The sequence below is a fragment of the Alligator sinensis genome, unplaced genomic scaffold (genome assembly GCF_000455745.1).
Source record: "Alligator sinensis unplaced genomic scaffold, ASM45574v1 scaffold282_2, whole genome shotgun sequence".
NCBI classification, from domain to species: Eukaryota; Metazoa; Chordata; order Crocodylia; family Alligatoridae; genus Alligator; species Alligator sinensis.
Window position 1 is genome coordinate 3529888 of NW_005841879.1, and position 17986 is coordinate 3547873.

Consider the following 17986-nt stretch of genomic DNA (forward strand, 5'->3'; position numbering starts at 1 on the left):
GAAATTTATACAATTTCCTTACAATTGGTTAGATCAGTGGGACCATAAAACAATCAATTCCTCTATTTCTCACTGAAAAGTGAAAGCTTTTAATTAGAGGTTCAATACTGTAAACCTCTCTCATATAGGAATATCTTTATTCATGAAAGTAATCCCAGAGACCACAGTGACTGCTTTTCTGAATAAGTGTAGCGTGATTGAGCCCTAAAAATGTATTTTAAAAAAGAAACCCCTCTTTATCATTGAACCTCCTGCTCTGTGATGTGCTCAGTCTATTTCCAGATGAGACCTGGTATCTCTACAAATACACCTTAAGCAGAATAGACCCAAGGCAAAGGCAAGAGGTCACTACCCAAATGCTGCAAATTATATCAAGAGATAGATCTCCAGAAATAAGAACTAGCACACCCCGTCTGCACCACGGCAACTGAGCTTGGTCAGGTTCAGATAGACTATCACAACTCTACCACAGAAGTGAAGAGTTTCACTAAAAAGATGCTGCAATTTGCTATCAAGAACCAGGTATTACTAGTACTTACTACATTTAAAGCATGACACCAGATAGAAGTTAGCTGATATACCACCTATAATTTGGGAAGACTATCAGATATCATAGGAATGAGCACAATCTAGGAAGCTGAACAGACTTTCATGTAAATAGACAAAACTTCACTGCTTACACTGTTGATGCAATTGAAAAATCCACTGGCTTAGGACTGATGCACACTTTGTCCCAACAAGCAGACTAAACTGTCAGCCTCTGCATTTTCATTTTAAAAATTACACATCAAGTTCTTCTGACTGCATAGACAGCCCTCCAAAGCGACACGTCCCAAACACGAGTCAAGTACCAACAGGCATTATGTCATCTTCCTGAATCAGACCATGCCAGTGTTTCTGCTTCTGTTCACAGCTTTGCCAAGCAGCCAGGCAAGCAAGGTACAAAGTCCCTGGTCAGCTTCACTGCTGTTATTCAGAAACCTGGAGCCAGCAGCATAGTTGTCAGTCATACTAATTAATGCTCCTTGTTACAATTCATAACTTCTCAAAGGTAGGCAGTGAATTTACTCATGGAGCAAAAGGGCAACATGCGGATGCTGAGAAAAACACAACTCCTAAGTGTCAAACTGCTCACACAAACTATAGAGCTCAGGACTGGAAGCTTAGAGTACGACCTTGGAAAAAAGCAAAGGTAGGGTTGGCACAGCTATTTGCCAAATGATTTCTCCTGTACCTTAGTAGTTCAAGCTTGCTGTTATCGCTGCTGACTAGCAGGTGTTTAGTACGCATTTCAAGCCCTTAACAATTTATGTTTGCAATGTCTATTCCTAAATGTTATGAGTTTGAGGAAAACCTCCATCTCGAATAACACAAAATGTTTGTTTCTGGGACTCAGTTATCATTCTGGCTAGGGTTGGGGATCTGAGCAGTCAAATAAAGTTTGGTCAACTGACTGGTCAAATAGTGGTCGACAATTGTAAAAACTTGCCAATACAGTCAAATAATACGCAGGAAAAGCACAATTTTTTCCATTAAGAAATGTGTCAGAAATCAATTTAAAAAAAAATCATATTTCTGTCAAAAAAATTCCAAACAAAAATATTCACTCCCATGAAATTCCCATAATCTTTGGCTGGTCAAGAAAATATGCAGTCAATTGACTGGTTTGCCAATCCTAATTCTGACTGTGTTAGTGTCAGCTATTTCTCTTAGTAACTACAAAACTGTTCCTGAGTCTTCACACCATAAGGAATCTATACCTACCTTTCAAGAAATAAATGCAATATGTTTACAATAGCTCTACATTTCAGAGATTACTGTTAATTGTTCATTACTGGTCTCAATCACCTCTCACTTTTAAGTAAAAGAATGCCTATTATATGCAGACATTCAGTATAATACTGTATGTATTCAGTATGGTACCATGAAAGTCCTAGGTTTAAGTACAACCAGAAGTATTTAGTTGACCAACTGTTAAACAGCTGAGAGAAGGAAGGAACCAGATCAACATTTGCTAGGTTGTATCTTTGACAGAACAGATCAGACACTGGCTTCAGAGACCATCTTCTTTTCTTCCAGAAAGTGCAGGAGAGCACTGACTATATCAACAAAACCAAAGAAATCAGGGTATGTCTGTGGTAAAAGGGAACATCCATTCTAGCTACGTGCACACCGTCCCCCCTAAAAGCAGGAGCAATAGATTCACATTAGCACAGTACTGCACAGGAGAGCCAGCTCCATTTCTCAGCACAATGCTACCTTGCACAAAACAGATGTACCCTGGGCACATGAGAGCACCCCAGAATGAAAGGATGGATGGATGGATGTACATGGACACCAACAAGCAATTATTAGCTGGGCTAGTTTCAGGCAAGGAAAGAAATCTAGTTCTGACAACTGAGTGGTGCCACCATCTTTATTTATTAAAGAAATAAAGTGCTGGATTTCTGTAAGAGCGGGCTTGGCTAACAAAACCTTGCAGCATTTTAACTGATGGGAGGAAATGGCTGCCAGACCTGATCTCAGAGAAGACTATTGGAGGACACTGTACAGTTTGAGGAGGTTTCCACTGGCTAGAAAACAGGAGGAGAATTGATTTTTGTCATGACCCAAAAGGCATGATTGTGTGTGTGTGCTTCGGCATCAGAATTATCCACGTTAAGTTGCAGAGCATTGCACGGGAGTTTCCTGTAGCAAGAGGAGACTCCGGTGCAGGGACCAGTTTCCTGCCTTTTCTGCAGCTTCTTTTGCAGATTGCATTGCTCATGTTGCAAGAGGGATGCACGGTGCAAAAGAGTTCCCGCCACCGGTATGCAAATTTGTTCCCCGTGATTGGCTAGTGCTAAATTATTCATACGTGGCGGCTAGCGATTGGCCTGTTTGCCGGATAAAAAGCTTGGGCAGTTTCCGCCCAAGCCGAAGAGGACTCCACATCCATCTCGTGGGGACTCTGGGTACACGGCAAGGTAATAGAAACCCTGTGTGAGATCCAGAGGAGCGTGGCGGCCTGATCCACCGCCCACCTCTTCCCGTCTTCGAGCGCGACTAATATAAGACGTATTTACGATTTCTACATTGGTGGCCTGTTCACCCAGAGCATCCGGAGCTCTGCACCGTGGAGCCTAGCAGCCTCCACGAGACCGTCTGTGTTGTGTCTGTCTGTAACTGCAACTTAAGCAAGCTTTCCAGCCTACACCACTGCCATCTCGGTGTAAGTAAACAATCTTTTAAACTACCGATACGCGTCCGTGCCTAATTCCAGAGCGAAGGCCTTCCCTCTCCGCCCCCGCGTGCCCGGGCTGCTGGCCACAGCCCGCGTGCAGCGCGAAAAAGGGCTCGGGGTGCTCCCGGCCCGCACAATTTTAAAGATCTCTACTCATATGACAGTTCATGGTCTGGGTCCAGGTTTCAGTGTCCTTATTTGTAACATTTCTGGTTGGGTTTAATTTTGTTTCTTTGGAAAACTGCTGAGCCAAATACTTCATGACAAAATTTGCCTGAATGTGTAGTCTGAGGCTTATACAATATCCAAAGTATGAGAACTACCTGAAGTAGAGAGCAAGATTTATTTTAAATCTGAGTCGAACATTTACTTTACAAATTAATTTTTATTATCTATTTAGTTTTAGAGATAACAGCTTATCTTTGGTACATTATATGAAGCAATGTGAAATTACGTGGTGTTTAACCTGGATTCTCTTTTTCACTGGTGTATGACAGAAACCTCTTGTATCATGCTGTTTAAAAATAGCATGCTGGAGCTTCTCTGCAAATTAATGGCTATTAAAAATTAATGACAGCTTAGCTCTTTTGATCCCAGTATTCCATTTACAAAAAAGAGGCCTAAAAATCTACACTGCGGCAACGGGAACTGGAGGGCTTTGAAGACAGGCTAGATACAAGGGTTTTCATACTTTATTTCACAGTTTAAATCAAACTGACAGACCAGCATTAACATCTGACAACTCTTTTGCAGCCTAGACGAAGTGAGTGGTGGTCTCTAATCAAGCGGATGTGCCTGTATCATGAAAAAACACCACTACCGTTAATATTAATATTGAAAGCTCAACGGGTAAGCTGAGATTCGAGCAATCATGTAAAACAAACCAACTTTTCATCTCTGTTCTCATCAGCCCTTACAAAAACATTAGGTTGAGCTACACTGGTTGAAATGCTTGCATAAAGAAGGATGTAATTTGCTATAGAGAGAAAGTAAAATTGCTATAGAGAGAGAATAAAGTTCCTACCACTGTCAATTTGGCACAATTTTTTAAAAATTATAATGGAACCTCCCCCCGCCCCAAAAGCGCCATATGGTCTTTCAGTTGAGTATTGGTCTTTGAACGTAGAAACACACATCATCTATAAGACAAGATGAGCACCCACTTCTTGAATCAGAACTGAGCCTCATGTTACAGCTGTACTTAAGTCACCAGAGCAAAACCAGTCCCAAACACAGAACTTGTCAACGTTATACATCTGTGACCTTGAAATATTCTAGTCCTCTTCCTACTCAAAATATACACACACTCCCTTTTTGCTTCAGTGACCAAAGAATTGGGGGAACGGGGCTGACTCTTTCAAGATTGTTTTTTTCCACTGCTAATACTGAAAACATGTCTTGTGCCAGTTACTTAACAACTAACTTGACATTTTGACAACTGTGAACAAAGAAAACGTTCATGTACGCTTTCTACTTTGGTAGGGGCCAATCTTTTTAGCAGGTGCTACAAATTAGCCCCACACTCTCCAAGTGTCATTCGATCCCTGTCCCCCTACCTGGCCCGCTGTTCTGCTGCCCACCTGTCTGGCTAACCACATGCCCCACACAAAGGCCCCTGGTGCCCCTCCCGCTGCAGGCTGGCCACCCCCCCCACTATTTCATCCATCAGCCATATTTTTTTTAATTTTAATTTCATGTTTCACATCAAATTAGCCAAACCCATTCTGAAACCTATCAGAGATTTCTAGGGTTGGAAGGGACCTATTACGTCATCGAGTCCAACCCCGTGCTCTGGGGTAACTCAAGTAACCGCAGCCAGGTGCTTGTCTAATCTCCTTTTGACCACCTCCAAGGTAGGGGAAAACACCACCTCCCTCGGAAGCCCATTCCAGATTTTGGCAACCCTCACCGTAAAGAATTTCTTCCTGATGTCCACTCTAAATCTACTCTGCTTCGGTTTATGGCGTTTTTTTCTTGTAAACCCAAGGGGCGCCCTGGTAAACAGAGCATCCCCTATTCCCTGCTGATCCCCCTGATGAGTTTGTAGACAGCCATGAGATCACCTCTCAGCCTTCTCTTGCGGAGGCCGAAAAGATTCAGGTCCCTCAACTGGTCTTCATAGGATCTGACCTGCAGGCTCCTAACCACATGAGCAGCCCTCCTCTGAACCCTTTCCAGGTTATCCACATCTTTCTTGAACTGCAGCACCCAAAACTGGATGCAGTACTCCAGCTGCGGCCTCATCAATGCCCCACAGAGGGGCATCAATTGAGCAGAACTCAATCGTTCAGATTCATGTGCAAGTATCCTCCCTCCCAGCCGCAGGCTTCAGATACTGCCAAAGCCACGGCAGGCGTCCCAAAGTCTTGGGGTTCGCACATGCTGAGTGTTGCTTGCCCTTAGCAAAGGACCAAGCTAGGGAGGACCCCCCCCAAAGAAACAAGGATTGCTCCCCAAAGCTAGGGGGATCCCCCCCAAAGGAGCAAGGACCGCTCCCCAAAGCTAGGGGACTCCCCCCCCCCCCATCCGCATAACAGAGGGGCGATCCCCCACCTCCGTACAACGGGCACCGTTTCAAAGAACGCTTCCAAGCAGAGTCCCCTTCCCTACGTCGCACAGGGCCCTGCCGTCGCCAAGCCCGGGGGGCCGCTAGCCTGGCACGAGCCCCACAGACGCAGACGCTCCCACACGCGGGGTCTCCCCCAGCCCTGCCCCGCGGGCCCCGAAGCGGAGAGGCAGGAAGGCGTCGCGCTGCGGCCGAGCCGGCTGAGGGCCCCCCTCCCCGCTGGGCCGCACTCACGCTCTCCCACCAGCAGGATCCTCACGTCCTTCTTCATGTCCCCGCTGCTGGGCCCGGCGCGGGACCCGCTCACGTGGGGGCCGGGAGGGGGGGCGGGGGTCGCGACCTCTCCCCCCGCCCCTCAGCCAGCAGAAGCAACGACGGCGGCGCGGAAGGGACACGTTAAGACGGGCGACGCGAGCGCCAACGTGCCCTCTAGCGGCCAGGAGGAGCGGCGGCGGCTCTGGCGCGGGTGTTGGGGACTGCCAGAGCCAGAGGCGGGCTGGGATTCCTGGGCTTGGTGCAGAGGAGCCTTCAGGTCTAAAGAGGGAAACTAAGGGATAAACTGAGGCCGCTGTCGCATGTTACATGCATTGCACGATTGACAGCTGAGCTGCGCAATAAACGTAGCCCAGCCACACGCGCAAAGTCACGACCGCATGACAAAAATGACCCTCCCGCTATAAAAGAGGCTAGGAAGTTAGTACTTGGAAACGTGCAACGAGTTTCCAACCAGCTTTAATTGAACATGGGGCAGTGACAGCACAGTGCGATGAGAGAACCGCCGCGCTCACTTCCACGCGTCCAGAGAAGACGCAGAAAAGACGAGCCTACTGCTAAGCCGGCAGCTGCAACGGTGCTGGCAGAGAGATTCCTGGACCGTGACGTGCTTGGAAAAGAACAGCCATGCGGCCCTTCGTTCTTCCCGCCCGCTGAAGAACCCAGGCACATACAACAAATACCCTCGCTACCTGGACAGAAAAATCAGCTCTGAAATTCAGGCAGATATGTATTGAAGTACCAAAGTGTAAACGTTATGGCGAAACCTTGCATTTAACTATACAAAGAGCAGCAAAGAGAGAGGGAAGACGGTAAAAGAAACACTGATTTGATTTACTAATAGTTTTTATTAAAGTAATTGCCCATAAGTATTCCAAATAGTATTTGCAATGTATTTGTGTATATTAAATGTGTGTCTGGTATTCTTTCTGGAAGCTGACTGGGAACTGTTTGTTAATGCTGCACTCAGGATTTACATAGAACATACCTGAAGCTTGACTGTGCAATGCTCTTGGGAAAATAATTACAAAAAACGAACATGGCTGTCTTTTAGCATGGATCTAAGCATGAGACTCAGCATAAAGGTGAGCGTAGTAGAGGAAAGATCTCAGTCCTCTTCTCTCCATTACACTTAAGTAGTAAATTTCAGCATGGGAGTAAGTATCTGGAAGATCAAGGCCTAATATGACATTATACAAATTCCAGTTAGGAGAGTTACTTCCAAATAATGTACACCGCATACATTAATTAAAATATTTCAAAATGTACATGGACCACTTTAAAAACTGCAACAGTACCAGTAGCACCTTTTCAGCTCAACAGCTTCACTTACTTCATGGATTTATAATTGTGCTTAAAGAGAACCTTGTGAGAGGCAGCATCTTTCCTGCACAGAGGTCCTAGAATTGGCAAGTAAAAAGCATCCATCACATACATCATGACATAAATCATCACATAGATTGTACTTTTGAAAGAGCCACCCGGATACCACATGAAAAATTGTTGCAGTACAGAAGGAAAACCCCCATGAATCTCATACCACTGGCTATGACATATCACCCCTCCCTGGAACCTATACAGAAAATCCTCAGACAATTGCAACCCATACTAGAAGAAGACCAAATTCTTAAAGAGATCTCCTCCCAGAACCACCCATCCTAGCCTTCAAACAAGGACCAAACCTTGCCAACCTCATCACCAGAAGCAAACTTCCTATGGCCCAAACCATACCAAATGGATCCAGACCCTGCTGGGACAACCCTGCTGCACCAAATGCCCTGATGGAAAATACGTAGGAGAGACCAAATAACAAGTGCTCACCAGAAATCTATCAAAGACACAAATACCTAAATACCGGTGGGGGGACATTTCTCACAAGAAAACCATTCTCTCTCCAATCTCTCAGTTCTAAACCTCAATGGGAACTTACAAAACACCTTTCAAAGATGAGCCTATGAACTTCACTTCAACCTACTGGATACAAAAAATCATGGACTAAATCTAGACATTGGATTTACGACACATTATAACCTGCCTAACATCCGACTCCCCAAGTACCTTTCCATATTTACCAGCTACATTCATTCCTGCCTCTCCTCCCCCCCCCCAATCCACTGACTCCTCAATATACATCGTCACTGACTGGCTTTCCTGCATGCATACCAGCCTCTGGCTTCTTTACTATTCATTCCATCCAGTTAGAGCACAGTCAGCTGCAGATGCTTCCTCAGCCTGATGAAGGGTATTTACACCCAAAAGCTTGCAAAGAAAAATTTTTCCAGCTATTTGAGTTGGTCTAATAAAAGATATCAGATTTACCCAAAGAACCTTATCTGTCCATCAGTCAGTCTCGAACATGCCTGTCTCGTACCTGATTTCAGACCATGATTAAACTACCTTTCTCAAGCTTTTTTGCATGTAGGAAGGGAATGTGTGATAGCACATTACTCCCAATACCAGTTTGCCCTGCTGAGATTAAGGGTTTCGTCTCCTGCTGAGCTTTTCCTGTTCAAATGCATCCTTCTGGAAGAAATCCTCTTGAAAGGATGAGGTGGTGCCATACCTGTATTGACACTCTGTTCTTTGGCATAGTGAGATACAGTCTGTGGGTTGAGGTTAAGCCTATTTCTGCCCTTTGTGAAATAAGTCTCTGGCTACATGCAGATGGAGGAAGAGAAATGGTCAGCATGGGCTGCTTCTTGTCCTAATTGTTTGACAGGGTCACTTTAGCAAAACCAGAGCAGGTCAGGTCCAGTCTGGAACAAGGAAGGCAAACACAGAGACAAGCAGAAGAAAACATCCCTTGTTAATGTCCAGCATTAAAGCAACTCTATACATTACAGCCCAATTCTTCCCTTTTCATGGGTATTGTAGCCTACTCTTTCTTTATATGATTTATACTTAAAGACCCGTTTTCATCCAAGCCATACATCCAGAAGGCAGGGTACACAGGCTCCAAGATATTGATTTCAAATGTATGTAAGTGTGTTTCTTCTTTGGCAAGGGAATAAAATGACAGGTTCTTGTCTGGTAGATTGAGAAAAACACCAACCCTCATGGGTCTCCCTTCCTTTAATGGGGTTTTCTGGTTCCTATGCCATGCTGACAATTGTCCATTAGTCCATTCCACACACCAGGAAAGTTCAGTTCTTCCCAGTCTCTCCCCACTACCAATCTTTCTGTCAGCGATTCCGACGGCCCATCCAGCGCTGTCCTTGGTAATTACTTCCCAGTAATGGAATCCAGAAGAGAAACTTTGGGAACACATGACCTGGCTGATGCGGAACCTATTGGGAGAGTCTTTGTAACGTGGGGGATAGAGAGATACAATCACTTTCCTGTTTTCAGCCTTGACCTCTAGCTGGTGATGAATTCTTTCAAGATCAAAGGTCACATTTTCTGCCCCTAAAATAGATAAAGGAAATATTCTGATCCAAAGGCAATGGGGAGACTTGTCAATTCAACATTTATGAAACCTGGTAAACAGAAATGCCTCGTGTACACAGCTGGAGTTGTGCCCCATTAGGTAATCAAAATGAAAGTTGGCCACCAAACAAGAACCCTTCACCCAAATTGCATCCCAGAGCCCAATTTTGCAAATTGCTAAGGATCTTCAGCTGAACGGTAGGAGCCAGATCCTGAGCCTGGTGCTGACTTGGGCAAACTCCTATTGACTGTGACCACTGAGACTGAGCAAACCTTTGGTACTGACCCTCAAGACTGAGCTTGTGAATTCCAATGGAAACTAAGTATAGTAGTGCTAGAGTGATTAGTAGTTGTGATGGTCCAGGAATTAAGGCAAAAATGTCTTGGGGTGATATCTTTTATTGGAACAACTGCATAGGTGGGATAGGGTTAGATAAGCTTTCAAATGCAAAACACTTTTTATCGGGCCTGAGAAGTGACAGCCAACACAGCACGGTAAAAAAAAACAACCAACCCAGCTATGAGAGAGGAAACTGAGGTCACTTAATACCACACAGGGTGGACCCTGTTCCCAATGGCAATCTTACAACCAAATTGTGTGTAACAGAATAAAAAGTAAGAGGGTTACCATGCCCAACAGAGGCTATAAAACTACTGCTTCATTGGAATCATATAAGAATAAGTCTGGAAAGGATCTTGTGATGTGAATCAGTTCAAAATCTGGCTTGAGACAAGATCTCTCCCATATAAAACATCCCACACAAATGTCTGTTGAACCCGCTCTATAAAACTTGTGATTGCTGAAATGATACTACCTTTCTAGGTAATTGGTTCCTGTACTTAACCACCCTCTGAGCTGGAAAGTTTTTCCTACTATATTACTTAAATTTCCATTGTAATTTCAGCCCATTACATCTTGTCCTGTGCCCTATGGACATGGAGAACAATTGATTGCCATCATTTTGATAACAACCCTTTTTATACTTAAAGACTGTTATCAACTTCCTACTCAGTCTTCTTTCCTACAGACTAAATAAGCCCTTCTCTCCAGCCTTGCCTCATGTGTCATGTTTCTGAGAACTCACTCATTTTTTGTTGGTCTTCTCTGGGCTTTTTTTAATTTGTCAACTTTTTTCCTAAAGTGCATTGCCCAAAACTGGATATCATACCCCAGGCAAGGCCTCACCAGTGCCTTGCACGTTAATACCTCCCAGAATGTTACTAAGCTTTTTTGGCAACAATATTATACTATTGACTCCTGCTAAGCTCAAGTCCTCCATAAACTCCCTGATCCTTTTTCTGCAGTACTGCAGCCTAGCTAGGCGCTCCTACTTCTGGATTTGTGCAGTCAGTTGTTCCATCCCTTTGCATTTGTCCCGAGTTAATTTCATCCACTTTATCTCATACCTTTTTTCCCTCCATTTATCAAGATCACATCCTCCAACACATCTACAGGGCCACCCAGCTTGGTGTCATCTGCCAATGAGTGTATACTCAGTCCTAACTCACAAATTAAGGTACTGAACAGAACCAGACCCATGTTACTGACCGGTTCTTAGACAAATAATTTTGCGCAGTGGTTAAGCTACAAACTAAATGGCTGCTACAGTGCTGTAAAATGTTCTCATCCTTTAAATTAGGTAGTTATAAGCAAACATCCAGATCCTCAACTGTGTTATACATGCACATCTCCACCAGTGAAGCTGCACTGATTCACAGCAGCTGAGGATCTTGCTCAAAATGTTCTAGAAAGCTGTTGGTGAATGGGCCAAAGCCTTTCATTTGGAACATCCTCTTTATTGAATTGTCATATTGGCTCACATACTTACACGGAGCAAACTGACTTGAAATAACTGGGTCTGGACTACTGTCTGCAGGCTCCGGACATGAAGAGGCAACACTGATCTCAGCAAGTAAATCTCCAGGTTGTACTAAACATGAAGGGAAAAAATATATATATTAGGGAACTTCTTCAAATAGCAGATCCTTAAAACTAAACACAAGGCAAAGGCAATTGCCAACAGTTACAGAGTCTGTCAAATATATATAGGTGTACTATATATGTATATATCTCTGTTTGACAGATACTCAGGCCTGTTTCTAAAGAACATGTATGCAGCTAAGCATGTGAGGAAATGTAGTTAAGTATATATAATTTACACTTAAGTTATTCAGGCATTAGGCACGCAACAGTGGTCACTACACTTAGAAATGACCAGTTAGATGCATAAAGGACCAATTGGGCATCTGAGCATGGAAGCAATAAGGGCTATTATGTATACAAATTAACCATGCTGCTCTACACAGGTTCTTACACTGTGCTCAGCACTCTGGTGTCCACGTGACATAGTTTCAATGTGTATTTCATAAACACTAAATAATCCTTTGCTTTAGTTACCCAAGTACAGAGTCTCCTAATATGCAGCTCTTAAATCTCATAGGGCTCTCTCTCAGATTTGCAGAAATACTGTGATGCATATTTGATAGACTGTCACTTGGCACTTTCGCCATACAGCTGAATCATTCTTAGCAGTAATCTGTATGGGGCTGGAGAAAGCTTTTTTGGCAACAATGTCTTGGGAACAACTTTACTTTTATATTAACCCTTTATAGTCTTGTTGCATAAACTAATATGCTCATACTTAAGCATCTGCATGTATTTTTACAAGAGTGGTATTTAAATTATCAGAGTGCAAGAATCATATTGGAAAGGAAAGGAACAAAAAAACCCCAAACAACCAGAAAGAGGCAGCAGACTGCAGGTATTCTTTATGGAGGATGTGCTCTGAGCCTCACTCAGATTTAATCCTTTGGTGTCACGACTACTGAAAATTTGTTTCCAACAGATCAGTGGTCTTTTTGTTTTATGCCAAGTATTTTTTTGTAATTGAATCTTCAACTCTGAGTGTAAATTTCCCCCATTGCAGCAGGATCTTAACAAACAAGGGACAGAAAAAAAGGGTTGACTTCAATGGGAGATAACAGTGTTCAGTACCTTTGGGAGCTGCTTGGTACTTTGCTGAATCAAACTCTGTAACGAGACAAGAGAAAATAAAAGAAAGATATAAGAACACAGCATAAGAATATAAGAAATGCCATTTATAAGGGTCCATCCAGCCCAGTGTCCTGTCTCAGTGGCATAGAGTAGAGGCTGAAGTGGAGGGTGCACAAACAATGTCCAGAATCTCCCACCCCTGGTCCCTCTCCTATTGCAGCTTCCAGCACTCAGGGGTTTAGGAAGTCCCGATCCAGAGACTGTACTCCCATCTACCATGTTTAGGGCCTATTGCCAGAACTTTCCTCCAAGAATTGGCCCAGTCCCCTTCTGAACTGGGTAAAACTACCAACCTCCACAACACCTTGTTAGAATGAGTACCACGAGTTAATTAAATCGTATATGAAAAACAACTTCCTTTGATCATTTTAAACCTACTACCCAATAGTTTAATTTTCTGCCCCCTAGTTCTAGTATTTTGAGAGACCATAAAGAATAAATCCCTTCTTACATTCTCTGCACTGTTTACTATTTTGTAAATCTATATCATATCCCTACTCAGGCATCAAACTGCTAGCCTATTTAGTCCATCTTCACATGAAAACCATCCATGCCCCAGTCATTTATGTTAACCCTCTTTGTACCTTTTCTAATTCTTCCATATTCTTTCTGAAGTACGAAGACCAAAACTGTGCCCAATATTCAAAGTGTGATGCACCATAGAGTTATAAAGGGACACAATGATATTTTGTTTTATTTACAATTCCCTTAATAGTTCCTAATATTTTATTTGCTTTTTGGGTGGTTGCTAAGCACTGAGCTGCTATTGTTTTTAGCAAACTGTCCACAATGATGGGACATAACATTGAGCCCCATCACCATATATGTATATTTTGGATAATTCTTTCCCATTTGCATCACTTTGCAGTCATCAGCACTGAATTTAATTTGCCATCTTGTTGTCCATTCACTCAATTTTGAAATATCTTTCTGTAGGTCTTCAAAGTCCACTGTGGTCTTTACCACTCTGAATGATTGTGTCACTTTGCACCCCTCTCCCCCTTCTCAGGTCTTTTATGAATATATTAATATATTAAACAGCACCAGTCCCAACAAGACCCCAACTAGATCCTTGCAAGACTCCACTGTTTATTTCTTTCCATTCTGAAAGATGACCATTTATACCCACTCCTTGCTTTCTGACCTGAGAAAACATGACTAAAGCAAGCTCACCTGATGGTAGTTGCCTCGGATCTCTCTCCAATATTGATTCCAATTGTTTCCTGAACTGTTCTACAGCACTTGTGACAGCAACAATCTTATCATCATTGAGTGTTACACGAGGGCCTGCGCATACTTCTCCTTCAACCTAACAGTAACAGAAGAGAAGAAGGAATGCATGGGGCTAAATGAATATAACCAAATCATCAAAAATTTCTGGTGATTTCATAAGGTCAGGATGGCAAACTACTAGTGAGCTCCCCATAAATCTTATGCTTCACAGAAGGGATAAGGGTTCCTGAAACTTCTGCAAATACTCTAAAGATATTTATTTGAACTTATAATACCTTTTTGTCCCTAGTGGAAGTCACAAAGGGATTTGTTTGATATATATAGTCAGAGAAAACGTGTTTAACTAAACAGCTACTCAACACATGATTTCTCTCCAGTTTAAGTAACAGGATTGTTTCCACACACTCCCCAATATGCTCTGCAAGAGGAGTGGCAAAGTGCTTTTGTCATGGGGCTCTCTCAAGAGATCTGGATTCTTTCTGCAAGATAGGACTCCTGCTCTTCTCCATATATACATGCCCTCCCTCTGGAAAGCAAATATGTTATTGGATCTCATCTGAACGTTAGATTTGACTGATCTAGATTAAAAAGATATGAGAGAAACAAGTTTGTCTTCCTACTGTACTCCACCCACTCATTGGCTGTGTCTGCATTAGCACTTTCTTCTTCCTAAATTTCCCACCACTGGTAGCAACAGTGCAGACCAGCTGCCAAATCTGGAAACACCACATGGTTCCATCCTACTCAGACTGCGACAATGCTGTCCTATTCATACCAATGCATTTATGCCACCCTTGTGCAACAAGAGTGCAGCTCTGGGAAACCTGAAGGAAACGTGAGAGCGCGATGCACCACAAAGGATTTGGCCCCATTTCTACATACATTCAGCTGCTTCAGCAGGCTGTTGTGTGCCCCTCTTTCCATCTGGGTTTTGATTTCTGCGAGCTTGTTCAGTTTGCTGGTGAGCTGGCCAATTATTTCTTCTGTTTTTTGCTGGGCTGTTTGCTGCTCTTGTGCGATGATCCTCAGTATCTCTCCCTCTTCCTGGGCAAGACGCTCTTTCATGGCACCAAAGTCTTCAGTAATCACGCCTTTGATCTGAGAGAGATTTTCCTGAAGGGAGCAGATCAGGACAGTGAGGACAAAGGGGAAGTTTGGAACTTGGATATCTAAGGCCTTGTTTTACCCACTCTGGCAACTGACCACTTAATTTCAGCACAACTATTTTTATAAAAGTGAAGAAGATACTAGTTAATGAAGATTCATAATTGGCACAAATCTTGTATTGCCTGCAGTGGGAATTTGGGACAAGGAGCATAGGATTTGGCCTATTTGAAAGCCAGTGGTTCTTAGTTGCTATCAGAACATGTTCTGGCTCTCAGATGTGCAGAAACATATGCTACTCCCTGGGCAAGGTGGAAGAGACGATGACATGAATGGCTTTGTGGTACCCATATGGACCACTGGAGGAACATAGCTATCCCAGTCAGTGCTGTGTGAGAAGGAGTGAAAAGGAAAAATATATCTGCTGCATTCTAAATAAAGCAGGCTGTGTGTCTACCTCCAAATATCAGGCTGACAAACATCCATACGTACATTTATTTCATCCATGTCTTTCTCCCGGCTGCGGATGGCATCTTTGACCATTTCAATATGCCTGGAGATCTCACTTATTTCCTCTGTCTCCTGTAAAGGGAAACATATCAGTGCACGTTTACACAACCATTATAAAGAATATCATAGGATAAGGTAACAAGGTGGTAAAAACACCAGGGTCTTTTGTACCTTCCACTACCCGGACTCTGCTCCAGCCAGTTAAGGATGCAATTAACTTTCAGAAGATGAATAATCCACAGGAAGTCAACAGGAAGCTCTTGGGCTTAGTGTTATGTGGGGGTGTAAGTGCTTTGCTGCAGATATCAAAGACAAAAAAGGGGGAAAGGAAATTAAAGACAGTGAAAAGGGAGATAGGAAACAAGAGTGGAATGGCAGAGTTGAAAGAAGAGAAACAGGAAACAGACGAGCAAGGAAGAGAAAAGAAAAGTATTTGTTAAACAGGAAAGAAGAGGAAATGAGAAGGAAAATGGCAAGCAATGAATTGAGAAAGCAGAGCAAGGATGAGGGCAGGAGAGGGCAGGGAAGAGGAGAGAGGCTGGGGTAAAGCAGCACATGAAGGCCACAGGACCGGGAGCCTTACCCACCTGGATGCCCCATGCAGCTGCAGGCAGTGGCTGTGGCCCTAGGTGGAGAGGCCAACACAGTTGGGGTGTCCAGCAGGCCTGGGCACAGAGAGCAACTCTGGCTGGCCTCCCCGCTTCCAACCACCCCCAGGACCCTTGTGCTAGACCCTGCAAACAGCCTTCACAGACTTCAGGAGTTAGAGCACCACTCTCCCAGGATGGGGTGAATTCCAGCACAGGCTACAAACTCCCCCAGTTCCACCCAAGTAGTAAACACCCCCTTCACTCCCTTAGGGATTATTTCCAGCACTGAGGGGCTGCAAGAAGAAGCTGGGGGAGACAGGCTGGGCTCGCTTCTCACCAGGTTCTGTGTTACTGTCAGTAGCAAAAGTGTCTGTTCATGATGTCACTCCCTAACGTTATGGCCAGGTCAAAGGGGCAAAGCAAGTGAATAAACACAGGGTGGGGAGGAGGAAGCAACTCATGGCAGCCAACTCCAAAAGCAGACCTCTGGGGTCCAGGATAGAAGGACCCAAAGCCTTTCCAGCTGCCTAGAGTTTGATGTCAGGGGCTCTGTGAGGAACTGCCCCCAATACTCAGCTCCCTCCCTTCCAAGGGCAGCTCTCAGCCCCATGTCACAGGCTGTGCTGTCAGACTTGCCTAACTGTAAAGAAATTAAACGCAAATAAATCAGATATCAAAACCTTGTTCAGGCTGAAAACTGAAACACTGAAAAGGCAGGAAATGCAGGTGTGAAGTCTCTCATGGCAGCTGATTCCCACTGCTTGCAGACATGCAACATTTCTGGTTGCATAGCAGCTGGGCCCTAGCTGATCTAGTCAGCTCTCATTTACTGTCTCATTGGTTTAATGAAGGTTGGCTTGGTCCCTGTGCCTGCCCATCACTATGGTATCTAGATGCTAATCATGGAATTATTATTAGCTAGGCTGCAATACTTTACATCTAAATTACATCTGTACAGCTTCCGCCTTCTCCTTCTGTGCTCCTTCAAGTTCAATCAACATCAAAAGAAATACCACTTTAAGGAAAAGTGATCTGGCTTCCTATTCCCCCTCGATGTACCCAACAATATTGCAGCACTAATGCAACATCCAGCAAATAGAAATATAATCTGAGAACAATGTTAACTTGCTCAAACTGAGATGGGCTCTCTTCTCATATCCCCAGAAAAGTACTTTTTGAGATATGGCCCAGACCTGTAATACGCTGAACACATTGAAGTCCCTCATTTCCTGATTTCATGTCCCAACACCTCCTGCCTATATAACAGCTATATATTATTATTTAAGTAATTAATCTAGATATGCAGTGCAGAGTATGCGTCCTGTGTTCCCAGGCTTTCCCGTCTGGAGGAAGCCCAGCCTGAATATCCTGCTCCCAAGATGCACTGGTTTCTTGCTCATCACAGCCAGAGTTTCAATACATTTTACTGGTTCTTTCAACTCACCCTTCCCATCTTCCGGATTATTTCCACCATATTGGCCAGCTGTCTGATTGCCATCAAGTCTTTCCGCTGAAAGATCTGCATGCAGTGTGGGCACTTGACATCTGTCCCCACCTCCTTGTAGTGCTTGCCAATACAGTCTCGGCAAAAGCTGTGGGAACATTTTATAATGATCACTGGATCTTGAAAGTAGTCCAGGCAAAGAGAACAGGTCACTTCTTCCTGGAGGTTTTTGACCAGATTAGCAGCCATGACCCCTGCCACAGCGAAACAAGATGAACTTTCAGTTTCCGTTCCCCTGCTGAAAGACTGTCTACCAATAAACATAGAGAGGGCGGACCTCTCCAATTCTCTCTCCAATCAAAGTCAGCTAAATAACCACTTCCCAAATTGAAACTCTGCCTTGGTGGGCATCTGCTTCCCTATCATTTAAACCACTGTATCTCTCACAATAGTCAGTATTTGTCCTTACAGGTGGGCTGGAATTAGAAAGTTCAGATCAGCATCTGAACCAGCATCAGGTCTAGGATCTGGTTCAGGTTGAGAATATTGTACAGTTTCACGA

The 17986-nt window shown here is 43.9% G+C and overlaps 2 protein-coding genes across 6 annotated transcripts in view; both read right to left on the reverse strand.

Moving 5' to 3' along the window:
• RHOT1 (ras homolog family member T1) overlaps positions 1–6132 on the reverse strand; it is a 45394-nt gene extending 39262 nt beyond the window's left edge. For 4 of the 5 annotated variants that reach the window (XM_014527971.2, XM_014527970.2, XM_025196310.1 and 1 more), the window contains exon 1: positions 6024–6125. In XM_014527971.2, the coding sequence (XP_014383457.1) occupies positions 6024–6060 (37 nt within the window). In that variant the 5' untranslated portion in view covers positions 6061–6125. Of the gene's footprint in view, positions 1–6023 lie in introns of all 5 variants that reach the window. The other variant, XM_025196311.1, reaches the window with a different exon arrangement.
• A 2149-nt stretch (positions 6133–8281) lies between these two features.
• RNF135 (ring finger protein 135) lies at positions 8282–17730 on the reverse strand. The gene is made up of 7 exons (XM_014527945.2): positions 17425–17730; positions 15373–15462; positions 14659–14889; positions 13717–13852; positions 12484–12519; positions 11318–11419; positions 8282–9467 (listed from the first exon to the last, which is right to left on the reverse strand). The coding sequence occupies exons 1-7, from the start codon at positions 17671–17673 to the stop codon at positions 8938–8940; spliced, it is 1374 nt and encodes a 457-aa protein (XP_014383431.1). The 5' UTR covers positions 17674–17730; the 3' UTR covers positions 8282–8937.
• Between the last annotated feature and the right edge of the window lie 256 nt (positions 17731–17986).

Excerpts from the sequence above, each read along its gene's own strand:
- RNF135 (XM_014527945.2), bottom strand. The coding sequence starts at position 17,673 with ATGGCTGCTAATCTGGTCAAAAACCTCCAGGAAGAAGTGACCTGTTCT. Across the intron at positions 14,890-15,372 it reads AAGACATGGATGAAATAAAT|GAAAATCTCTCTCAGATCAA; the intron begins GTACGTATGGAT and ends TGCTCCCTTCAG. Across the intron at positions 11,420-12,483 it reads GTACCAAGCAGCTCCCAAAG|TACAACCTGGAGATTTACTT; the intron begins GTACTGAACACT and ends CTTCATGTTTAG.